This window comes from Lampetra planeri, chromosome 31, assembly GCF_965212315.1.
Source record: "Lampetra planeri chromosome 31, kcLamPlan1.2.h2, whole genome shotgun sequence".
NCBI lineage: Eukaryota > Metazoa > Chordata > Hyperoartia > Petromyzontiformes > Petromyzontidae > Lampetra > Lampetra planeri.
The window spans coordinates 801,416-828,140 of NC_136137.1; the positions used below are offsets into that span (position 1 = coordinate 801,416).

Genomic DNA, 26,725 nt, shown 5'->3' on the forward strand with positions numbered 1-26,725 from the left:
GGTTAAGAACCACTGCTCTAAACGCATGTTTCTAAATGTGGAGGGAAAAACTGGAGGACCCGGAGGAAAATCCACACGACCACGGCGAGAACGTGCAAAATTCCAATATTCACAGCCGTCAAGGTTGGGATTGAACCTACGACCTCCTGTATACCAGGCGAGGTGGTTAACATTTTGCCAGCTGCTGATCAGGTCAAGGCACTGTCCTGTGAGAATCCCCCTCCACACCTGTATGTGCGTCTGTGCGCGTGCGTCTGTGCGCGTGCGTCTGTGCGCGTGCGTCTGTGCGCGTGCGTCATGGACTGTTGCTTCACGTGATAGCCTCAAAGTGCACCTGGCCTGGCACAGGCGCCGTTGTGACGTCACCGTCGCTTAGTGGTGAATGGCGGTTGTATTGGTCTGCTAGAAATGTTTAATCTTTAACCAAATCTCCAGCAGCCCCGCTAAACTCGTCCCCAGCAGTAGCACTCAATCAATTAATCAATATTGTCTGTTTAACCAGGTGAGTGCTGTACAACTATACACGATCTCTTCTGCAAACGAGGCGTGCCTCAGTGTTCTGCAGCTAGTAGGGAAGGGTTGTAACTCAAGTTCATTATTAATTTTTTTCTAAATGGTTTGTGAGTCATTTTCACGTTTCATATTTGGTCTGCGTCACAAGCAAACAGTGTTGCGAAATTGTATCATGTTTGTGGTCATTAGTGTACTTTTAACATGAAACAACACGAAGCAGTAATGCCTGACAGTACTGGGTAACGGTGGGCATCGGGCCCTCAACATTCGGATCAAATGGCGTAGAAGAAAATTACTTCACCAATCTGGAGGAATTAAGCAGGTGGAGATGGTAAAAAGTTACACAACTAGATTCCCCATGATTATAAAGTGCAGTATATCATCTGGAATATTGTTTATCTTTGTATGTATGTGTACTTGCATTTACGGGTGCACAAGCCGGCACACAAGTGAATCTGTAGAGCGTAATGAGAAGCCTCAGTGACCTGGTTTTCTGGGCTCACTGTGTATCACTGAGTATCACTGCACATTGTCATAAGTATTGCTGTGGACGTGACGCCACGGTGGCGAGATGTTAACTACCTCGCCTAGTATACAGGAGGTCGTGGGTTCAATCCCGACCCTGATGCCTGTATATTTGGAATTTGCACGTTCTCCCCGTGGTCGCCTGGATTTTTCTCCGGGTCCTCCGGTTTTTCCCTCCACATTTATAAAGATGTGTTTAGAGTATTTGGCTGTTATACATGTTAACATGATAAACCACATTGTTGAGCGATCATCTGTTGCCAGGTTGCTTCTGAAAAAGAGCTGTATAGCCAAGTGAGCCTTACCTGGTGAGAATCCATCTGAGATTTAACCTGGTTCCCAAGTGTAGCAAGTTGATGGTCCTTAGCCTGGTCACAAATTAATGGAAGACAAAAACCACCTTATCTCATTTATGTTTTCACCGAATTCAACTAATTCCATATGTTCAAATAAAGCACTGGTTTGATAGACCCTCCTTGCAGGGCATACAGAACATGTGCTCCTTGCGTGCAAACATGGCCTTTTGTATTGACTTCAGATGAAGTTGTCTTGCATCACCTTTCAGGCAAGTTCTCTGACACAGATGTCGTACTGCTCCCTATAAGAGTCTCATGATGCTTTTAGGACCGTTGTAATAAACAATAATTGGGGGGTGGGGGGATGACACGTGTAAAGATGACAAATCATTCATTGTTGTGGTGGTGTGTGTGTGTACTGCAGGGAAGGGAGGCAGCCTTGGCTATCGCGTTCTCTTGCGTAGGCGTTCTCGCTCCGAGCGACTCCTTGTAGCATCGTGCTGCACACAAGAGACAGTGGTTTTGCTCCCATGGATAGTTTTGACAGTTTCCCATTTATTTAGGGTTTCCGTTGAGGGTGCGCGGGGGTGGGAGAGCCGGAGAGGGATTTGGGTCAGAGGAGGCAAACAAATGAAATATGTATTTTATTTTGTTTGCAGTTGTGAAAAATGACGAGTAATATGTCACTGTGCAGGAGCATGGGTGGTCTTCCGTTCCACGGCTTGACAGGACAGCCCAGTTCATCTGCTGCTCTGTCGTCGATGGCAAACAAAGACAAAGACCCCCCGTATAGCCTACCTAGACCGTTGGGGCAAGTGCTGTTTGACACCTATGAAGGCTGATAGGGCCCACGGGGGGGGGGTTCTGTGCCGAGTAGAGTGTTCGCTCGCCTTTGTCTCGTCCGTTGTTAATGTTTTCACACTCCACCAGCTATTCGTTTTAGGCCGAGTTGACTTTGCTGAGGTTCAGATTAAACTGCCCATTGATGTTTGTTATGAATGCACGAGAAATACAAAATTATTATCCGGCAGGTTAATAACGCAATCAGCTAATCACTGTGCCACCACTCGCATACATCCATACAAAGGTATGCTATGGAACAGATCTGCCATACTCCACACGTGTATATGAAGTAGTATACATACAGCACTGTATTTACATTCATGAATGTACACAAATACATAGATAAACAAGTACTGTGTGTGTGCGTGCGTACACAAGCCGACCTTGCAAGTCAAATTCTGACTTACAAGGTCGGCTACGGGATCTGACAGAAGGAAGGAGGTGATGGTGAGGTGTGCTGGCATGAACAGCGATGGCTGTGATGGGACCTTGACTTGTACATACACAGGCATACATATAATTCTATATAAACTCATAAGCAAGATAGTAAAAGCAAGGGCAGATACATTGTGTACCATGTAAAACGTTATACTAGCTATGAATGTCTGAAGTAAAACTTAAGAAATGCCTATTATAAAATAGCACCAATTGCCATTTAATGAGGGCTGCTCACATGGCTCTGCTGTATGTGGTAATGCCGCCCCTATTATTCTAGTAGGGTGTCCATACATGGATCGCCCTGTGTGTTGTTACTGCACGAGACAATGGGGGCAGCCTCTGTCTGCTTTCTGTCGGCTCCAGTGCCACGGGCTCACAGGAAATACCCCCAAAAATGCCGTTGTGGAAATACAGGGTACAAGTTTTTATCGGCGTAAGAATAAAAATGTTAAAGTATTTTGCGTCCAATTATTCGGGGGGGGGGGGGGGGTGGCTATGAAATAATAAATTATTGTATTTTCCCCCCAAAATCAAAGATTCACTTTTTCAGATTTGACTACTTACGAGCATGAACTCGCCTCTATTTGTGCTTTATAGCCCTTCTAGAACCCCGTTAGAGTTTACATCAGTTACTCACTGCATTAGTCCAGAGTTGGATGTCCAGAGATGTAAAATCATGGATATGTGTATGTCATATGTACATATTCATATAAAACAACATTGCATTCAAAGCTTCTCTGTGTCCTTCACCAATCTCGGTCCAGTTACTTCATATTTCATAAATTTCGTGTGTCAGATATCGAGCTCATCGCTTGCACAACAATCAAGTCAAGTGGGTGAGACCAAAATAAGGTGATCGTTATAAATCAGTGGGGAACCTATAAATGGATTACCATGTGTATACACAAACTATTCGTTCCACACTTTGTTTCCGGACTTCGGTCTTTACACGCGGCAAGTGTCCGTGTAACTACGTGATCCCATATTTATAAAACACTGCAGCTAAATAAAGGTCGCAAGAAGAGGTCAGCGGCCACATCGGGAGTAATTCCACGTTGCCGCCAGGGTCCGGCAGGAAACGTTTGAAGCCCTGCAGGGCACGTTCTTCATTTCTGAGCGCGAGCGTGGGCCTCTGCGGTTAGCGGAGAGCCCTTCTCGCTTGGAAGTAATCAAGCCGAGCAGGAAACCAGGGGAAACGAGGCCCACCTCCCCCCCCCCCGGTGGTGGTGGAGACGGGGGAAGTTTCCCGTCGCACTCTAACATCTCTGGGGTTGTATGTATATTTAATTCTGTGTCTGCGCATGTGGGTGCGCAACGCTGGTTTTACAGCTACTCTGCCGTTCGTACGCCACTCCGGCGCTTTTTCTGCTTGCATTCCCTCGGTCCTGCGTAGGAAACGTTAAAAGCATTCTCGTGCAACTTTCGTAAGAAGTTGTGCCCTTATAGCGTATGAATGGATGAGAAGATGAATATTCCACATTTACTTGCCGAGGGAGCTTTTGAAAAGCAGTTTCAGCTTCATGTTTGGGTTGTTTGTTTTGAAAGCGAATTTCTTGTGCACAGCCTAACCGCGACTCTCCCGTTTATACATTTCAGCTCCAACGTTGTCAATGAAGGCGAACGTGAAAGCTCTGACCGTGTACGTACTGCCAGCGCTGTGTGCAGAGTGCGGCCCTCCTTCGATTTGGGTCAAAGTTAGAAAGGGGAAGACTTCATGAATTTTAAAAAGTTAAACTTTACACGGCAAATCTCCCATCCATTGCATTATTAATGCGGAAGCTCTCGCCTGGTGGTGGTGCGCGCGTGCGGGAGCCGACGCTAATGTCTCTCTGCCGCGACGACGCCGCCGTGAGAGATTTAGTTTTACTTCCACTTCGTGGCGCTTCTGTGACAAATCTCTCCGCTCGCCGAACCTGGCGGCTCGGAAAAAAAATCGTTCGAGTAAACGCACATTGCAGCAAATAAACACGTTAAATACTCTTGTAATTCTCGCGAACGAAAGCGCGTGTGCAGCTCAAGGATTTACGTTTAGAGCACACGCAACGTGCCACAGGTTATGAGCGTTAAATTGTGAAACGTATGTGCGGCGTGGCTTGTGTGTTGTTTGTAACCTACGCGTGGGGTTAAACAGTGGTGACTTGTTTTGCTGCAAAGCCATGAGTTTGGTTGGTGAGGTGGTTAAAAACCAATATAGGAGCCTCGGTGCCAATGGTCTCGTAATTAGAAAGCACACTTTAATGTCTTGCATAATTCAAACCCAGGTGTCTTTAAAACAAACCCACAGTAGTAATCACAGTAAATATCATTAAAGAATGCCTAATTTATCCAGGAAGCCCTTGTAGTTTCAAACATCAGGTGGGTCCTGCATTGGGATATCCGGTCAAAACGGTGAATGAGGGGTGTGCGAGAGGAACCGGAGAACCCGGAGGGAATCCACGGTGGATACGAGGGGGATGACACTCAGCACCGTCTGATCTGCTCGCCGCACCTTGCAGCCCCATCGCCTTCAACACCTAGCAAGCCCTCCATGTGGTCACCCATCCAATTGCTAACCCGACTCACCTCTATTTAGCTTCCCTGATGTGATGAGATTGTACGCATTCAGCGTGGTTTAATGAAAGGCCAAGTTAATGGAAATATTAGGGTCTGGATCAAGTCGACTCAAGTCTCTCTTTGCAGACAAAGATGTGGCATTCATCTCCAATGGTGGCACTCAGCCCCAATGGTGGCACTCAGCCATTATCATAAGATAATTAAAGTGTGAAGTATACTGGCATGTATATATAAACTGGAGTACCTCACCTTGTGATGTATACAATACTCGTGTGTTTGTTTGCAGTGCTGATCATTCGTTGCTGTCTGATCTGATTGTTAACAGATGTAAACAATGGGAGTTGGATTGGCGTGCATGCACCCGTGTGTTTGTGTTTTTGCTATGGGGCTGGATGTGATGTCGGGAATATTTCTTTATTTGTTGTGGCCCAGCATGGGACAATGGTGCAATACATCCTACATCAAAGCAAAACGAACCCTCACACATTCTCTTCCCAAGTAGCTCTCTTTTGTGTTATTCAGAGCATTCCCTTCAAACTCATGTGTGCTCGAATATCCAGTAGCGGGTCCAGTGACCAAGGCAAACTTAAGAGCAGATGGTGAGAGACCGTCAGGGCCGATCTTGGAGGTCACCGCGTGTCAACTGTGCGGCAGCTGTGCGATCCGACGGAGGGTAGAGAGAGCGTTGGCGAGGTGTGGTGGGGTGGCGTCGACGGCTTCGGCCATGGTGACGTCTCGAGTAGCGTGGCAATGTGTCATTTAATCCAGTTTTATTTTTCAACTCTTTTTCGAACGCGTGTGGGATAGTGCCCTTTAACCTTCAGCATTTTGCTAAATTCAGGGGCTTGCGTGAATAAAGCTAGGCGCTTGTGTTGTGGTAACGATGACAAATGTTTTACATTTGCCAGTCGGTTCTGATGCCACGACCACAATCCAATTCTTAACATCGATGTTGAGTTTTTGATCCGTGTCCACAAATGCGGATTCGAGGACACGGGTTTCAAGAATGAGGGATCCGAGCGAAATAGGCCTTGGTAGTAATTGTGATAGTGCTACGGGGGATTATGAAACAATGGAGCCTCAGCTGCTCGGTAACGTAACACTCCACCGTGAGCCGCTTGATGGGCGTAAGGTTAAGGGGGATTGGCTGGAAGGACCACAACTGTGGGCTATTGTCCTGGAGCTCCCCAGCGATGAAGTTGCCCCGCGTTAATTTGCTGGAATTAAGCACCAAATGTAATAGGGGCAGTGGGGTTGGCAGATGGGACGTAGATGCCGAACCAGGATGCGCCTAAATTGAGGGTGGCTTTGGAGTGCGCCTCCAGAGCAGCGTGCGTGGTTGGGGGGACTGTCGGGGGATGATTTGTGACCACCGGACGCTTCCTCCTCTACACACGATTCTTGCACCATGCATTCATCGTCGGTTATTCACGATGCACGCGGACGATGTATGCAAGTTGTTGTAAACTATCATGTTGTCTGCGGGCTAATGGAGCGAACAACACTGCACAAATTAGACGTACTAAACAAATGCAATCGGTACAAATAAGAGTTAAAACGAGACAACAAAAATCATCAATTATTGATTCGAATTGCAAACCTAAATCGTGACAAATAACGGGATCACTGGCGGGGTAACTTGTAGCGCGCACCGCGTTAACCCGCACATCGAGGGACGCCTCCACAACGTGTCGGGCCACGGCGTGCTCAGGGTGCTGTACAGGTGTACAATTTCTGCACGGCGCGTGAATTCTGCCGCAGGACAGAACGGCACAGAAATCCCTCCTGCTCAGCGTTTAAGTGAATACTTGTGGAATGTGGGGAACCAAAAATTGTAAGGAAATGAGGGAAGAAGTTTTAATTTCTCTATTTTTTTGGGGGGGGAGGAGGGGGCTCGGAGGTGTTTGGTGTGCGTGAACCCGTCGGGCTGGTTGGCGGAGATGTCCTGGGACCGTGGTGGCTCTGACGGGTGGCTCGAGGCATAAACAACAACCTTCCGATGTCTTCATGGAACTTACAAAAACAATCCCCGTCTGGGCCAAGCCCCTGCAGACATTGGCCGTCGCCCCTTCGCGCGGTGTTGCACGGACCCAGAAAATCTGTTGCATGTTAATTCCCTCGTTTGTTTCGCGAGAAAATGTTGGTAGCCGCCCATTCTGTGGGGTTATTCAAGTGACAGACATTCAGGGCTCGGGGAGGAGAGGCCCAGGGAACGGCTGCGTCGCTCCGCGTCAACGTGCCCACCACCACATCTTTGCCCCCCCCGCCCAACTCGCCCAGCAGCAGCCGCCGCACGTGGGGAGGGTTTATTTAGACTCCTGCACCTGACTGCGAAGGCTCACGGGAGTTAAAATCACTGCACCAGGCTGCATCTGCAAGTGAACAGAACAGCTGACTTGGAAGGGGTAATCCTCGTGAATAGGGAACTTTTTCCAGACGCCCCCCCTTACAGATCCAGACGCAGGGCTGTGTTTGGAGCCACTGAAGCAATGGGTCGCTGCATAAAACCTCGATTTCCCCCCCCCCCCCCACCGGGTAGATCAGTGGCGCAGTTGTTAGTGCGCTGTGCTATGAACCCAGCGATCAAAGTTTGATTCCCGAACCTGGCTAATGTCAGTGGCGTGCAATATCGGAGCCGGTCCTGGGCCCCCACCGCCCCAACCAGCTTCTCCTACCAGCAGTGACGACCATGGTGGTGATGGATGGTCACACAATCCCACGAGCAAAGCACAGCGGTTGATTGACAAAGGGCTGCCACGTATTTACTTATTATTCTACTCAACGGTTCCACCGCTTTACTTTAGAAGCTCTCGGGGAACTATCGCATCTTCGTGTTTTGTGCAATGGGGCTCAAGGACCCGAGACACGGGGGCCGTGGCTTGGCACCGGACAGCAGCAGGGGCCCGGTGTGAGTGGAGGGCGCCGTGATTACGTGTGCGGGCACACGGAGCCTGCTCGCCGCCTCACCCGCGGGTGAATCCACACGCAGTGGCCGCGTTCCTCGGCCGAGCGAGTGCCGCCGTCCGTGGGAGCCTCTCGCTTGGCGCCCACTCGCCGCTCGGCACGGCTGCGTGCCCGGCGCGGGCACTGGGCCGCTTTGCCCGGCTACCAAAGGTCGTGTGATCCCCCCCCACCGCCGTCGCCACCACAGTGTCTCCTTGCCCTGCGGCTGCGGCGGCGCGGCTGTTTCTTTTGGTCGCCGCGGCAACGGCGCCGTGACGACCGTCAACAAATGGCAGGCGGTGACGAGCGGCCGCGCCGCTGCCAAACTCGGCGGTGCGGTGCTCACCGAGGCACGGCTCGTTTGGTATTGAACCGATGTGCGGCGAGGTAGGCGCGGGATGCATAGCATTGGTACACATACACACAGCCCCCTGCCGCCCACACACTTTTGTAAATCCACGACTGGATGAGGGCCTCCCCACTAGTCATTACATTGTCATGATGCTGTTCTGTGTTATGTTTTCTCCATTCGCATAAGTGTAATTGAATACTATTGGCATATCATTTGAATATCAATGCGCATGATTCTACCTATGTATCAAGAGCATAATAATATTTTTATAATCAATATTCATTGACATGTCGATGCATCTGATGCATACCACTGGCCCAGTGATTCCATAGAGTGATGCTCAGAAGGAAATTATCCAGTGCATCATTTTCTGTAAAGTGGACATGAAATACCACTGTGAGGTCATTTGCAGGATCGGGCCAGTGTGCTTGCTCACGTTCATGAATGAAAAGCCCCCTAAACAATATGATGCAATGTGGATTAGCATGGCATCTATATGTGTCTGCATCTTAAGATACTGTACAGAAATCGTGAACACATTTATTTTATAGAGGCGTACTTACAGTGACAGTGTCCTATACTCAACTTGCAATTGGATATACCCATAGTCTGTGTGACAATTATATGATCGGAGCAATGAACGTTTTTTTTTTGCAACAGTTAAAATGCATTATCCTCGAGTTAGCCTATAAGTATTCTGCACTCATGCAGGGATTTTTTCCAGCCACTCCCAATTTCCTTCGATATGTCAAAAATATTGTCCCAACTTCCAAACCAGGAATTTACTAAACATTCCAAGCAGAGCCTTTCTGAATAATCAGTCGTGAGATACAGTGGGCTTTTCTGGGTAGTTATATATATAAAAAAGTAGTTTAACAGTACTGTATATGGTTTTTTTGGTAAAGTCACGTAGATAGTAAACAAAAAAAATCTAAAGTAAAAGCAAAAAACCCACGACGTTTCCATCGCAACACAAGCGGTCTCATTTTTTCCCTCTCCACCTGAAGAAGACCGCTTGTGTTGCGATCGAAACGTCGTGGGGTTTTTTATTAATTTTTTTTGTTTTCTATCTACGTGACTTTACCGAAAGAACCAAGAATATGAATTCCTGTAGTCACGAAAGTTTGAAGTCTAAATTTAGTTGAACAGTATTTAGTTTTAGTCCTAGGTGAGAAAACTGACCACCGTCTAGCATGCCCTGCAAGCCATCCACATGCAATCTAGATCGCTTGATTTTACAAAGTGTATCCCCCCCCCCACCAACCAGCTGTGATGTGACGGTGCGCTGTTATACTCGGGTGTCCCATTACGAAGGCCGGCAGGTGTGCCGATATGGAACCTGCCATTGAACACAATAACTTAATTGCTCATTTGCACAGCGGGGTGGCGTGTGTTTGTGTTTGCACGCTGGCAAATGTGGCTATGGGGAGTGCTGATGTAGGCGAGGGAACGGCACTGTGATCCTGACAACCTGAGTTCAAGAACCGGAGGTTGTGTTTGTGTGAATGTGTTGCCAGCCTTCTGTAGATGTTAAACATTTAAATTGTGATGAATACTGACGGCAAGGGTAGCGGTGGGATAGCCGGTGACTTTCGTTCCATCCCCGGCCATGAGTACCGCCAGTGGTAAACTAAAACTAAACTATTTTTTTTATTTGCCAGGTAAGGCCCACTGAGCTATATAACTCATCTTCAGAAGCGACCTGACCACAAATGGTGGCTCAACAAGTGGCTTATCGTGTGGAAATGTAATGTGTGGATGTAAAAACCGGAGGACCCAGAGAAACATCCACGTGACCACAGGAAGAGACACGCAAACTCCAAATATACAGCAGGCGTCAGGGTCGGGATCGAACCAACGACCTCCTGTGTACCAGGCGAGATAGTTAACATCTCCTAGCCACCGGAGCACCTGGTGGCATCTCAACCGGTGCCCAGACAGAACCCCTTTCAACAACCATTGTGGTGAAGTACGGCCATACAGTAGCCTCGTAGTAGATTGATATAGGCCTGTAGATTACTTATTTTGTATTTATTTACTTACTGACGCAATTATTCTTGTATGTGTCCCATTCATTATTTATGATAAGCAATGTTGATTCTCATGAAGAAAAAAAACTCATGAGATTAATTCATAATAGCACCAACTCCCATTACATTTATAATAGAAGTTTTTGGGTTAGATCGCGTAAATACATAAATGTGTCGTTAAAACCCACCACCATCCGACAGAGCCAACTAGTAAGGGTTGTCACGTAAACAGAACGTGCCAATTCGTCACTAGTACAGCACTAACCGGTGTGTTGGAGAGCCAAGCCACAACATTTACAATCTGAGTACGACGTTTCGCCAGTAATTACAGCCAGCTTCATCAGGCGACAGCCAGATTTGCTAGTTGGCTGTGTCGGGTGGTGGCGGGTTTTAACGACACATTAATATATTTATGCGATCTAACCTCTAAAACCTCTTATGGATGATATTGGTCGCGAAAGCCTACGTGTTAAACTTTCATTACATTGTTGGAGTTAAAGTAGCAAGTTGATTGGTGCTGCTGCGTTGGTAGTGGTGCACAAGCACAAATAACAACAACGACAACAAAAACTCAACACACTCGTCAACAGCACTGGCATTAAAAGAAGACGAAAAAATGAGAGGGTGCCGATGTTTTAAACCTCAACCACAGCGTGTAGGTGGTGCAAACACACCTGTAATGAAGCTGTCCTTTACAAAGTCTTTTGTAGGAGTAATTCAAATTTATTGTCAACGAGATAATGCGAAGGGGGTAAAGGGTCGATGTGTAATCTCTGTGAAGTTTGGACACTGCTACAGTGGGTGCAAATCCATACGCTCAACATCCACTATTATGCTGCGTGTGTTTGCGTGCGTGTGTGCGTGGTTTTTTTTGCCCAGTGTAGTTCGTACAGTTTCTGATTTCCAAAAGGCACGGACGTCAAATTCACGCGACCTCTCCGTGTGGTTTTTGAGCCCAAGAATAAAGCCACAGAAACAAATGGCACACGAGCAGAAACGTAAATAAAGCGCGCCAAAACCCTCACCCATACAGATGGACAAGCTGCACCTTTTAATGAAGAGGAATTGACAGATGACCGGTTATGTACCAAGAGCAAAAAGTAGCTTTTGGTACTGATGCTTTTATTGTAACGAAAACAATACCCTAAAAAGTACGCTTGTAAATCAGCGATACGTTCCACTCTTTACTCTCGTGAGCCAACCGGCCTGTTTGTGTACAGCAAATGTTTTTATTATTAATATTTGTATTTTTTCTAAATATGTCCTCGGTCCTGAAAAGTCGGTCTCTTAGTGACTGCTTCAGGTGAAGAGAGGGGACAGCGTGGCTCTGCTGCTGCTGCTGCTTCTGTGGCCAGTGTCTGCTTCGTGTCTCCGTGTCAACTCAATTGGATTCACATCTGTTTTTGCCAAAACATGTCAATCTTCCCTGCTCTTCTCATTTTTGCCTTATCTCTCGGTGGATTGCCAGATTCTTGTTTGCGTGTCTTCACGTTTTATTGTTACGAATGAAAAAGAAAATAACCTGCGTCTGCCCGAATTTCACATCTTTTGAGAAAATTCGTGACCCTCCCCCCGTGTCATCGGAGATGAAGGCACAACGTGCCAGTGTGTGTGGGATGAGCATACACAAGCGTCCCATAAACAATTCACATCAAATCAAAGCGAATGCAACTGTTAATATTTTATAGTGCATCGATAAAAAAAGAACAGGCAACGATGATAAAACAATGAGCGATATCGTGGGTACACTTTTAAATATAAAGTTTTTTGCCCAAACATGTCAGTTGTATGTTTGCAATGTTTGATGTCTACAAAGAATGGAAATTAAGACCTGTTTTGAGTCAATAATTAACAGGATAATAAATAATTACAAGAAAACTTTTTTCCCAAATAAGCCTATTTGGCCAAAATGTTCTGTGCTGAAAAGCCACTGGAGGGTTCAGCTTCATACCGATTGAGTTTTGGGGTCACATACCTCATTAGTCTGTGAGTATTGTTAAAAAAAATCGTGTAGGCCATAAAGGAATGAGCTATACTTTTACTTTATAGGCTGTTCATTAAGTGGCTTAGAAAACAATGTGTATTAGGGGTGGACACATTCACCCAACTGGTGAATATATTTTTCGCCGATTTAATTCAGGGATCGATCGACTCCTATTTTAGATTGCAGTGACTGGTAGCGCTTGGAGTCACTGCAGGGGAAACTTGAACCTATTACATCCAACACACATACTTGTTTATAAACAGCAGTTCACAACTCCCACACTCCTATGCGTGCATCGTGAGCTCAATAATAGTTTAGTTGAGTATATAATGAAAATAAATACGAATTGATTTTCCGCACAATCGGGTGTCGTTCACTCTTCCCGGTGTCGCTCAGACGCCCGCTCCAGCGACGTGAACCATTCAACAGCTTCAGACGTGACACACTGTGACACACACACACGTGTTGGACACGTCCCCACGACTCTAATATTCCGCAGTCGCCACACACGCGCCGTCGGCGATCGTAAACATCTCGGCCTTGTCAACATCTCGGGCTCGTCAACATCTCTGTAAATGAGAAACAAACGCGGAGCGCGGCCAAAGCGCGAGGACTCTGGGGCGGTCCCCCGGCACACAAACTCCGGGCTGAGCCACTCTCAGTTTGTGTGCCCCCTCCCCGTTTTGTGTGCCCCCCCCGTTTTGTGTGCCCCCCCCCCCCCGTTTTGTTTGCCCCCCCCGTTTTGTATGCCCCCCCCGTTTTATTTCCTCCCCCCGTTTTGTTCCCCCCCCCCGTTTTGTTTGCCCCCCCCCCCCCCGTTTTGTGTGCTCCCACCCTAGTTTTGTGTGCCCCCACCCCCGTTTTGTGTGCCCCCCCCCCGTGTTTCTTTCCCCCCCACCCGCTCCCCCCCGCCGTCAGTGGCCGCGCTGGGCGAGAGCGGCGCGTGTCCCCAGCCAGGCGCTGGGGCCGAGTGGGCGCAGGCGCTGGGGCCGAGTGGGCGCAGGCGCTGGGGCCGAGTGGGCGCAGGCGCTGGGGCCGAGTGGGCGCAGGCGCTGGGGCCGAGTGGGCGCAGGCGCTGGGGCCGAGTGGGCGCAGGCGCTGGGGCCGAGTGGGCGCAGGCGCTGGGGCCGAGTGGGCGCAGGCGCGCGCTGTTTGTCGCCGGCCAGGGGAGAGCAGCCCCAATCAAAGTTGTTGTTAGAGACACGCCCGGCTTAGCCCGGTCCTCACGCTCCAGACCTGAACTGTATATATCATCATCATCATGAAGAAGAAGAAGGTGCATTCTAACTTGGCCTCGCGTGTGCCCGTGGCAAGGGGGGACACTTTGCGCACAATGGTCAACTCGCGACGATGCTCGCCTCGTCGTCGTCGTGTTTGCCGTGAGGGTTTGGGCACAAGTTTGACGCGGGTGTTGGGAGGAAAAGAAAACGTGAATTCTTTAGAGGTGCCAGGAATACAGTGTTACATTATAAGGGAAACGGTCATTCGATCATAATAACATCCTTACCATGAATTTCTCTCAAATTTCAATCCAAGTCGAAGGGATTTCCTGCTGCTCACATGAGCATTGAAGCAGTGCTCATCTCCTGTTTACTGCCCTGAGTCAGTGGTGGCAATTTCTCATTCTTATAACAGGGGGGATACTCTCCCCATAGGACAACCACTTTTGAAATCCACGCTGCCCGCATATCGCTAACTGGCGATTCAATACGAAATAATTCTGAACATTGCTCGTAATTGCAGCCATTTTTAGTTTTCGCTGGACCTAAAACACGTTTTACATGCATGACCTTTGATCAACTGTCCCAGACATTTGATGAGTTACTCATTGCCAGCGAGTGTTTATGAAGCCATCAGAGATAACAACAACAACCTTGCTGCTATAAGTGAAGGGTATTGTGCTGTCTTTAAGTAGACATTAAATCAATTACAGAGTGCCCGCTAATGCATTAAAAGCAAAGTTGGGTACAATCACAGCAGGCACAGACACACACACGCAACAAACTCATTGGGTTTGGCAAACACGCTGACCTTGCTGGTGCAGGGCTAGCCCAGAATTGCCGCCTCCTGTTTAAACTTCTTGTTTCGAAGAGCTTGGCGCTAGTGATCAGGAACAATACATAACTGTACCTTGTTGTTTTGCTAAAAGGCACAAAGGTTGCTCATTAACTCTTAAACGGGCCTGCTTTGCACTTAGATTAAGACATACAGATCACGCCTTGTACTTTATTCTTGTTGTTGTGCTTGTTTACTCAGGAAGAGCCTCACTCTGAGTCTCAAGACTCCTTTTCAGAAGGGTCCTGACGAGTTTTCATAGATGGTGCTGCTGCTGTGTGACCACAGTTGAGTAATTTTTAGGTAACTTTTCAACAGTGGGATATTTGGCCAACACAAGCTACGTTAGTTTAACACGTGGGCTTTTGCGACCAACAATATCTATAATAACGTTTTTTTTGGGTTATATCGCATAAATATAAATGTGTCGTTAAACCCGCCACCGCCCGACACACAGCCGATTATTTAGGTTTGTCACGAAAACAAAACGTCCCAATTAGTTACTACTTCAGCACGCCGGTGTGTTGGAGAGTAAACCCCCAACATTTACAATTCGAGTGCGACGCTGGTGATTACAACCAGCTTCATCAGGCGATTAGTCAGAATTGTGTCATGTGGTAGCGGGTTTGACAACACATTTATATTAATGCAATCTAACCCAAAAAAACCTTTGTTATGGATCAGCTTCGTTGTATACGTATGTCTTTTTTGTGGAATGGTAATAGGTTTGTCTGAGTGAGATGCACTGTCCTGTGTAACAGCATGTGATTTTGTTCATCATGTGAAGTGAAGTTCCCCGTATGTAGGCCAGTGTGTAAATGAGCTATAAAGTCCACCACACGTTTAGAGTAACCAGATACGATTTTAGGGGCTGCGAATTGCCCTCGGTGTGCAGACTTTTAACAATTTGTCTGGGTTAGGCTCACTTTCACCGTTGAAATTAACTCTAGTTTGGTGTGTAACGTGCACAGTTTGCGTAGATTCAGAGGCATGGCGAAACCACAGAGAAGCGGGCAGGCAGCCAGAGCCACCGCTCACGACAAACGCCCAAGCGCTGTGGCCCTCGATTGGGATGTTTGACCAACTCTATTAACGTGGTGGAAGAGAGCTCGCACGTACAAGGGGGCAGCGCGCGATATCTCGTGCAGATGGAACAGATGTAGCAGTCCACATTTGTTGCACCACCTTCCCCTGATAAGCCAAGGTATGGCACCTTGATGCCCACACAAAGAGGCGTTTTCAACCATTGTGTTATCCACCAACCCTTGCCTCCACAGTGCTGGGATGACAGCCGTGCGTAGCCACCACTGCCCAGCTAAATTTGTTGGGAGATTATCCCTGGCCACGAATGAGGAATTGGAGGCATGGAGCGGCAGCACCGTGGTTCGCATGCTGCGCTCTGGACCTGGAGACCTGGGTTTGCTTCCTGGCCATGACTATCTGAACCGGTCCTGACCCCCTTCAAAATCTCGACGTTTTGGGCAATGGGCCTTCAGCAGTTGAGTTTTGTTATTTTTGTTTGTGCACTACTGCCAATGCAGTATCGCTAAACAATTTAGTTGGAGAAAGTGCAGGTAATGCTCGCAGAAACTGTACGAGGGCTCCGTACAAACAAAGCCCTGTTGCTTGAATGATTTAATGGACATCCTTTGTGCCGTTGTAATTACGATCATTCTGCGATCATGATGCGATGTCGTGGCGGCGTCACGCGCTGTTTTGTTACCTGGCAGCGCCGGACGCTCACGTGGTCCCCGCTGTTTATGGCTTAAGTCGTGGATGGGGGAGTTCTCGATTTCACAATGGATAGTGCTGCTTTCCCACCGGTCGGCTCTCGCTACCTAAACCGGTGATTTCTTCCCCCAACGCCACCCCAACTCCTCATTGTGGCGGCTGACGTAATCGCGTAATCCGGGCGTAAAATGAAATCGCGGGGCCTGAGAGCTGGGCTGGTAATGGCACGGTGCTCTCACGACAAAGGAATGCTGTTGATCTGTCCCTTCTACCCAGTTTTTTTTGTTCAACTTGGAAAGTGTTCTGCCATGCGCGAGTGTGGAGCACAAGTGGCTTGGCCAGAGGTACCGCTGTACAAGCTGTGCTTTGACCCAGCTGAATAATTTAACAACTTCTGTTTTTTTTACTTTTATGTTACCAAGACGTAGTAAAAAACCTAATCTTGGTTACACGTGGGTTTGATTTGTTACCACATACTGCGTGGATGCTACGAGATAGCAGGACACTAATGAATTCCTGAATCTATCTGTGCAGAGCTGTTAGTATTCCCCAGGTAGAATGCTTTTTCCCCTACACGAAGCTGAACATTCATTATCGGGGAGTTGGCCAAACACCCCAATGCAGGACCCTCCTGAAGTCGAGCCTAGAGACTCAGTGAGGCTTTCGTGGGTGAATAACCCGCCTTGAACGAGTGCTGTTCGTCTGTGTGTGAGGACACTTGAAGACGCGGAGCCGTTGCTTCAGCAGTGTCATGGGTAAATCTCTTATCACCTAAAATCTGACGCCGAGATTGCATGCTCGCCATGATAGAGCTCAGCTCGGCTCAGATCCCACAACAGAATCACATTTTTGTTTTGTATTTTACAGCCGTTCGCTGTGCTAGGCTCCACTCGTCATTTGAACAATCCCGAAGTCAGCTCCTTTGACCGTCACCTTCAAGTTAAATCGACTCCATCTTGTTCATGTTTACCGATTTGTTGAATATTAATACTCTAAAACAGTTCAGCTGATATCACATCTTAATGTAAGAGCTGACTCGTGGTATTTCAGCTTGTTGTGTTTTTTGTTACTGTTTTGCTGTGCAAGTAGCTGCACCTACATCTGTTTACTTGTGTAACCAAGGCCTACCTTGAAGAAGAGACTTGTGGCCTCAATGGGCTGCTGTCGCGTTACATTGGACTCGGGTTGCGCCCAGGTTTATTCCATCTTGGAAGCTAAGCAGGCTGGAGCCTGGATGGTGCTGGGATAATTGACTTCGTGGTGGGCAGGAGCCGGCAGTGCAGCACAACGCGTGGTTGTACTCCACCGATATGTTAACACTTCTGCGCGGTTCACCTTCACCGAGCGACACTGACCAGCGTGGCGAGGTCCGGTTACGTACCATTTGTGACCTCGACGACGTGGGGAGGCGCTCATCCAGCAGTGGATTGATAGACGGGCTGTACACGAACAGTTTCTGTACGTCTAAGTAAGACCGACCGAGCAACTGGAAGGATGAAAGACCGCCAACGTGCGCGCGCCGCACTCGTGCACGTATTTGACTAATTCGATGTCGGTTGCGACGACCGTCGATCGGGCAGCTATCGTCGGCATTTGCATTCGCCCGAAGTGGAACGTGGAGCATAAAAAAATACAAAGAGATCAAAACAAACTTGACAGGCTACATGTGGATAAAGTCGACGGTGTGTTTTTTCGGCGCTTGCCAATCACGCGCCGCTGCTGGCACATTCTGTCGCCCTCTTCGTTTTGCCTCCAGCAAATTACTCGCACCCCACTTTTCAGGATCGAGGACATTTTAGCGTAATCTTTTCTTCAAAAACATTTTACATTTCAATGAAACTGGTTCGTTCGCTTCCTAGCTCGGCACCTGTTTTATTAGCTCGTTAAAAAAAAATCACCACGTACACAGTACTGTTTAATTTTCCATTCTGTTCCACCAAATGTAAACGTTTGTAAATTTGTGGAACCTAAAAAGGGAGGGGACCCGAGAACAAGTTTGTATGGGCGAGAGCGCAGCGAACTGAACAGCGGCGTGAATAATCCCATGCTTTATTCGTCTTGTTATTCTGCGCCAGAAGGGAGAGCGGACTGGCCTGCCAGAAGGGAGAGCGGACTGGCCTGCCAGTTTCTCCCTCGCCCTGCGCTCGGCTCACATTTGGTTGCCGGCGTCTTTTGTTTACGGACACATCCCCCGATATGTATGTGCACGGCACGGACACACGTTCGTGGAACATTGTCGGCAAAGCGAAATTCCGTACGTCAAACCCCTATTTTTCCCTCGATATACGGGAACTGATAGTTCATGAAGAAGTTGTCCGTAAAGCAAAACGACAGCGTGTATGGAGTTGCCGTACAGGTGGGGATGGTCGCATCACCAGATGGAGAGCCCTTTACATAGCCGTCAGCCCCTTATCAGTGCCTACCTTATTACAGACCAACTCAGACCTTATTGGTCACCCCGTGCCCTTATAAATCTCAACGTTCATCCTACAAAGTCCCATCACAAGGGAGAAACACAAACAAATAGATAAAAAAATGTTTTGACCGTTTTGAAACGGCTGTCCGTCGTATGGAGGTGAACTCAATTTCCCTGTACAAGAATACGGGGTAAATCGTATGGGTAGACAGCTGTGCCTTTGAGACCAAACATGGCTTTGTCAAGGGGGGCGACTCGTACCATAAAAGTTCACCGCTTTTCATTCCTTACCCATAGTTGCATCTCCTCTGAACAGACGACGAGTCAAACGAGATGTCATTTCGTGCACTCGGTAGTGTTTCTGCTTTTGTTAAATGAGACAGAAGTCAAGTATTTCGTGTTTGGTCGTTTTCGGTGATCTCTTTACGCCCGCCTCGGCGCGTGTCTTCATATTGCTGCGATTTTTCACGAAGTCGCTTGTAGCCTGCTTCGTCCTGGAAAGTTCAAGTAAACCGAGCGTGTAAACGCCGCTCAGCCTACTGGGATATCCACCACTCGACCCCGTCGTTGTTTGCTTGGCCACGTTCATGGCGATGCGTAACACGGCCCAAGTACTTGAAAAACAAGCTGTCGACGCCGCCTCCCAGTCCTCCTCGGGGTGTCGTCGCCAAAAGCTGACAACAGTTTTTTTGTTGTTGTTTCATTTCTGGGAAAGAGAGAAAAAGAGTCGATGCTATTTAAATTAAACTTCTTTCTTTTTCACAGCTCAGCAAATACCACGCCCGCTGCTTTTAAATAAACACGGACGATGCCGTTGACTGCTCGATACTTTCGGGTTTGATAGCTGCCCCCACTGGAGCTCCACGCTCGGTTGGCCACGTTTAACTGGTTATGTAAGAACGTATCTGACGTGTTTTTTTTACCCCAATGCGGCACCCTGCGATGTACCTGGCGTTTGCATCGAGTGACAGGCCTGGCGGCAAGAGTGGTCACTGGGGCGTGTCGCACGTTCAGCACACGAAGCGTCAACATCGTCTTCGTGAAAAAAGAAAAACCCACAGTGTGTAAAGATTCGAATAAATAAAACCAGCTGGGTTCCAATCGCTATGCTGACCATCAATCTGAGGTTGAGTTGATTTTGGTCATTGTACAATAGGGATGTAACGATGCATTGATTCATGCATGCAAATAGATCCTTACTTTAGCTGTAACCCATCGAATCGTGCACGTAATTATCGATTCGTCTCGATCCTTATGCGTTGTAAGTGTGGGTTCAGGTGAAGCTCGCTGTCGTTACAGACTGCTTCATTCGCCACCTTAAAAAAAAATAGATTCGTGAATCGAATAATGACCCCGAACCATCGATTCATGGGGGAGCGTGTAACGTACGTGTGCATTGTACGCATTTGGAAAATAATTATTCCGTTTACAAATCTCCTAATATCTACATGCGCCTATGCTTGCGTGCATGGGCAAGCGTGCGCGTGGGCGCGTGTATTTCTGTAAGTATGTGAGCGCTTCGATACTCGTGAAAGTCGATAGGTCTGAGTTACACTCTCACACGCACGGTCGGTCGCTCACTCGCTCGCACACCCGTGCACGCTCGCTGTGTTCCACACGTGTGTGTGTGTGAGCGCGCGCTGCTCAGCCACTGCGGCGACTCGTCACCCGCGCGCGAGCAGCTGCCGAGCTCCTAATAAGTGCCGACGTCCCCTGCCCAGACTTGGGTTTCCACGTTCTGCTGGAGAATCCGACCGTTTGTGGGCACTCATGGTGCTCGGAGGCTCGCTCTGCGGAATCGCGGAGGCTCGGTTATCCGTTTCCCCCCCCCCCTACTTCCCACGATTCAATCGGTTGTCACGACTCGCGGCCTGGAGGGAGGACGTGTGCCCATTACATACACCATCTCATCGTCAGCCGTGATCTAGCCAACTGCTGAAAGAAGTCTTCCCCAAGCCAGCAAACATTTATACAAATTGACAAACATCAAATCTTTTGGATTGTGATTTTAAGAGTTCTTCTTCAATCGTGTTACCTCTACTACTGTACTGTGAAAGCCCTTCTGGCCATTGGGTTCGAGGTTAAAGCCATTCAGAACGTGGTCATGCCGGCGGTGTTGTTGTGTGTTGGTTGCGTTGACGCGGAATGTGTCGTCAGCCACTGAAAGGGACATTATTCCAGTCGCTCTGTCCAGCCAGGAATGTTAATGTGTCTGTGGAATACAGTAAAACTATCTCTGCACTGGTGGTTCTGTTGAACTCTTTACAGCTCATTAGCTTGAAGACCCCGCTCTCTATTTTTTAAGCGAGCAACTCCAAGAAGTGGGGCACATCTCAATTGGCAGGAGGCCTGGCTGTTTGTTTTTCACGAATTATGGTGCTTTATGGCAGGTGGCTAATTTGGTTAATGATACGGACTGGCTGTGGCCTTCACTGGGGGGGGGACAAATGCCCGGGGCTGTTTCACCAGACGGGGGTAAACAGGCGAAACGCCATCCTCTTAAAAACACACCAAGCCAGCCACACTTCCGTGCCGTGGAACTGCCCCCCCCCAGCCGCCCCCCTCCCCAGCACGGGACCGGGATTGAGTTACGCTCACATTTATAATTTAATCACTTTATCGTCGTCGTGAGTTATTATTATTATGAGCTCGAGGTCAACGTGTAACTTGAACATGCCTTGCGCTCGACTCTCTGCGTACGGCGTTGGGGGGGGGCGGGAATTTGAAGTCTGAAAATCGGGGAAAAGTCGCCGCTCGTGACGGGGCGGCGCACTGCTCGCTGTGCCGCCGAGCACTCTTCAGATTGTGAAACCGTAAATCGGTGACGGGGGAGCGGACAACCGGATTCCCATTGCAAAACGGAGCGCTGCGATGAGCAGACCGCCAGCGTCACCGCATTGGGGGAGGCAGCGGACTGGACGCACGCCGCGTCCACAATGACAGGTTTTACCGAGCAAGTGAAACCGAAGAGGTGCGCGCAGCACGGAGACGGATGGCGTTGCGTTACAAATATTCCGTAGAGGTATGTTTCGAGGCGTCTTTAGGAGATGCCACTTCACAGCGCACGGCTGGGTGCGCTGTCGCCGTGAAGTGGAGTGTGCGGCTTTTCCCCACGCACACTTTTTATTGTAAAGAATCACACGAAATCGATTCGGCGGTGAACACAGAATGTGCAGGAGCTGTACTGTCATTGACCAAGTGCCGTTGCAAGGCATTGCGGTGGCTTTAGTAGAGCACAATGAGTTCAGTGGGTTTGTTTTTTCTCGATCATATCAGCAACAGCGTGATGTTCATTTCCGTTGATGAGCCTGAGCCACTGAAGGAAATTCCACATTCCCATGGTAGGAACCGGTCACTTAGGTAGAGAAGCAATTGCTGACTTCACACACAATTGCGTACACGTTTTATTGACTCCAAAGGGAAGATGGGCTGAGCATGTGACCACATAAACACGACTGTGTTTTATTGCTCAAAGCTACTTGGCTAAACACTTGCTATAAAATAAGGTCAACATGACCTGTAGTATAATAATTTATTTGATAGCCATTGGCATGAACGATGTATTGATCCATGCTCATGAAACCTGCATAGAATCATACGTCTGATGATTGTTTCTTTACGATTTGCACAAATTGTATGCAAAAGGTATGCTGGTGTTAGGTTTAGGCTAAGGAAGTGAGCAAAACCATACAAATGAGACAGCAGAACATTAAAAACAAATGATAATGAAATAAACAATCCACTGTTCAATGAAATCGTGTTCAAGATTCATGACAATTGAATCACTTTTTGCGAGGCGAACCGCTGACTGGCCCTTCCGACATTGTTTTTATTTTGATCATCGCACGTGGCACCTGCAGTGTTATTTATTGATGTCTCCAGCTCGGAGCGCAAGAGGTAGCGCAGGGACGACTGTGCATGTCCGCGACCCCCTGAGGTGGGGCCCCTCTCCGGCTGGCCGCTCTGACACTCCGTGCCGTTGCTTCTGCTCTCCCCGCAGTGTGCGTGGGCACGGAGCATCGCCTGGAGCTGCTCGTCAGCAAGACGCAGCATTATGAGTCGCTCAAGATCCTCTACCAGGGCTGCGAGGTGGTGCTGGGCAACTTGGAGATCACACATCTCTCCAGGGGAGACGACCTCTCCTTTCTCAAGGTGAGGCTTGGCGTACACTAAACGGACACGCCGGACCATTTTAAGATTGCGCTCAACGTCTTCAAGATCCTCCACGGATCCTCCCCTGCCTAAGGCTCTCCTCTCACCTTGCTCTGCTCCCCTCCATGAACTCTACTACATCTCCCCTCTCATCTCATTCTGCTCCCCTCCACTCACTCTCCGCTCTAGCAACCAAGACTCTCCGTCGAAGCCTCCAGTTAACCTTCGGTCAGTAGAATGTCGCTCATTGGCCTCTGCTGCCGCCCCGTCGTGTGCATCTCCCTTCCCCCGAGTTTGAGGCTCAAGACCCACCTTCGCCCCCCCTCTGCCTGTGACTGCACGCCTTTTACTCTCGACGGAGGAGGGGACGAGCAAACCGGCTTCGCTTTGTACCTCGCAAGCCTCCGGTGGCGGCCGAGAGCACCCAGTCAAGTTTACTCTGCGCGTTGACAACGCTCACTATGGGCTCCATCCAAACAATGCCACTGCAGTGCTTTGATGTGATATGGCTGCTTGAGTGTGCGTGTGTGTGGTAGTGTCTGTTTGTGTCTATTTCTGTCACGTGCATTTATGCGCGGGGTGGGGGGGCGTTTGTACGGGTCACCGTCGTCGTGGTTGCGCGGCCTTGACACAGTTGCCGCACTTAATCTTCTCGCGCGTGAATTCTCCATCCTCTCCACTCTAACTCACTCGTACTTTTTTTTTCTTATGGAGTTCGAGCACGCGCCTGTGTACGTATGAATAGTTCAACATTGCACAGTGGAATGTGCCACCGTTACGCATGTGCTTGAGCAAGTGAAGTTAGTGCATTTGAGCCTTGGATAGTTTAATAGCTCCATTTTATGATTAACTTACTGGCTTTAGTAATTTAGAATATATATAATAAAAGAGTCGTCCAGGTGGCTTAGTGCAAGAGTGGGTGGAGTTCAAATCCTAGTTGAGGGTTGACACGACCCATCATCCCTCTAGGGTTGATAAATTGAGCATCACTTTGAGGGGGAAGTCAACAAGTGGTTGTCCTCTGCGTGGTAACATAAAAACGAAAATAAACTCAAGAGTTATTGAATTTCTATCTATATTTAAAAATACCATTCAGGTCGTTGAATATTTTTTATGTAAGCAACTTCTCTTCAGAGTGTCGTTTTTATATGCAATCTGTTTACATCGGTCATCACTGCTTCATGTGGTCTTGTTCGTCCGAACACAGCAGGATATTGTTACACATTTTTGCAATCTTCTGCTGCTGATGCTGCTGATCGGTGTTGCTGCTGCTGATGATGTTGATGTCAGATGGGGTAGGGGGTGCTTTGGCCCCGGGTCTTTGGACTAGGGGTACGATGTTGACCCTAACGATGGCAGGGGAATCTGCGGTTCACTCTGCGGCTCTCTTCCAACTCCCCTCCAGCTGTTCGGCTGTGGAATTCAACAAATGTCCGGCAAAAAAAACCCCTTTGCTCCCGGGAACGGCTGCCCGCAAAAATCGGCACTTCCGTCCACCCCCCATTGATCAGCCCTCTCGGTGTAACCGACGGCTCGGTCACAGCCCTCGAAAGCCCCTGGCGCATTCGCGCCGTGCGTAGCCTTCGTGATTGTGACCTCGCTCGAGTGATTCACCAGCCACGACTGCGCGCGATCTGCACGACCGTGGCTTTAGATACGAGTGTTCGTGTTACCCGCGTTTCTTCTCTGATACAGTATTCCCTCGTTGTACGTATGTATGAACTTCTTTCACACCATACGTAGCCAACCGTGGTAATCGGAGGTTCGGGGGAAGGACGATAAAATGATTCGCGAAGGATACGTTCCAGAGATGCTCATGAATAGCAAATTTTGCAGATAATATTGGCCAACAAAAAAACCTACCTTTTAAACCAATTACCTAAAATAAACACGTAAATAAGCTATTAAACACGTGAAAATTATAACTTTATCTTATCAATTTCTCGCACCACATTTTCTATCATCACTTGATCTCATCACTTTCTCTCTCGATGGAGTGATGTAGAGTTTCAAATGCGATTCGCGGATAGCAAGTTGGTGAATAACGAGTGAATGCTGTGTACCCCATTGTATTGTAAACAAGGCCCCTCCTTTGCAGCGAGTGTCATGAGCCGGATGGTTTAACGTCCCGGCATTGTCCCCGAGCAAAGAAGAACCGATTTCGATCGACCTCTGGTGCACTGCGTTCAAGTCACGACCACATCGCCCCGACCCCCCTCCCCACCCCTGCCGAAAGAGATTCTTCTCTCGCAAGAGCAGCTCGGTGACTAAACAAACGGGAGGCTGAGTAAGCGCTGGGGATTCCTGCTAATGTGACACACGGTCTGGCCTGCCACATGCCGCTGACCGCCTTGGCAGCCGCGGAGAAGAGGAAAGTGAGAAGGAGTTCAGTGTCTCAGCGAGTGCATCACCGCCTTTGGCTGCTCTCGCCGACTTGAGTCTCTCGTGCCGTGAGTCAGTGTCGGAGATAACGGCGATGCTGACTGATAATGCCGTTTACGTGGGACTTTGGTTGATCCCCGCGATGAAAACGCTTGGGAAGAAGCCAGTATCTGGCGGTCAGCGATATCGAAAGCCACTTGGATTTTGCAGTCTGGTCAAAAACACACTGAACTCATTCTTTATTCAAAGCTTATTACCAACACCATTTTGACGCTTACAATTACAGCAGAAGCACTGCGATTTTCTTAACTTTCAGGATTTTCTGTCTAAACCAATGCGCTATGAATTTATTTAGTCTTGGCTCGAAGCCAAAGTTTGAGTGAAGCCGACTCAGTGCTACACGAATGGCACACACACAAGACAGAGACAAGATATGTTCTTGCATCGGCAGGCATTGGGCATGGAATTATTAACCTGCCAACAAGTTGATGGATTGTCATAATTCGTTGTTGCCATTCTATTAAATCAGATATTTTTTTTGATTTTTGTTTGGCTCGTTTGCATGATTTCTATTTTGTTTCTATATGAGTTTCAAACAACGCACGTACCTATGCCAAAACAGTACAAAACTTGTTTGTGCAGTTTTGTTTGCTCCATTTTCCTACATTTAAAGTTGGTGCATAATATAGCATGATAATAATTCTCAACCTACACAATTCGGCTCGTTTATCGTGACCATCAGAATCAATTCAATCTGTGAATCCGATGCATCATTGCACGCCCAGTAGACGGACAGCCTGGCGTATGGATTTTCAGATTCAAAGATACAAAGGCCGATGGGGTCCGTGGGTTAGCTAAGGGTGAGGGGGCCCCCGGCGCGTTGTACGCATGCCTTGCCGGGATGAATGTAAACTTCCACGCGGCGCGCGGCTGCTCTCTCACGGCCGGACTCGTTGCTCTCCCCCGCGGCGCAGGACGTCCGGGAGGTGATGGGCTACGTGCTCGTGGCCCTCAACGACTTTGAGGAGCTGCCGCTGGAGAGCCTGCGCATCGTGCGCGGAATGAAGCTCTACGACGACAAGTTCGCGCTGGCCATCGTCGGCAACGGACAGCGCGGCCTCGGCACGGGCCTGCGGGCGCTGCTGCTGCGCAGCCTCACTGGTGAGGCGCCGAGGGGGGGAGGGGGGCGGCGGCAGTGGCGTGACCGCGGCGCGTCGGCGGCAGTTGTCGGCGACGAACGGGCGACACGGACGCGTTGTTTTTCGGTGATCGCTCGACTGACCCTTGCACTTAAACTGCTGTCACTTAACCTTGGAAGAACCATAAACAGCACGGAGTGGGCGCGTGACAAATGCACGCACGCGTGTGTGCGCTCGCATACGTACGACACACACGCACATGCCGGTGTGTTTAGTGCCCGCTAAGATAAATGACGATAATGAAAGACAATGATGGTGTAGCCTTGCAAACGTCCTTACATTCCTGGGATAAATGCACCAGTGACGCTCGGGT

The 26,725-nt window shown here is 48.7% G+C and overlaps 1 protein-coding gene across 2 annotated transcripts in view; it reads left to right on the forward strand.

The window, feature by feature from the left end:
* The window catches only part of LOC144729053 (epidermal growth factor receptor-like), an 88,784-nt gene that overhangs the window by 24,062 nt on the left and 37,997 nt on the right, over positions 1 to 26,725 (forward strand). For both annotated transcript variants that reach the window (XM_078608911.1, XM_078608910.1), the window contains exons 2-3: positions 22,680 to 22,831; positions 26,188 to 26,374. In XM_078608911.1, coding sequence (XP_078465037.1) covers positions 22,680 to 22,831; positions 26,188 to 26,374 — 339 coding nt within the window. The remainder of the gene's footprint in view (positions 1 to 22,679; positions 22,832 to 26,187; positions 26,375 to 26,725) is intronic.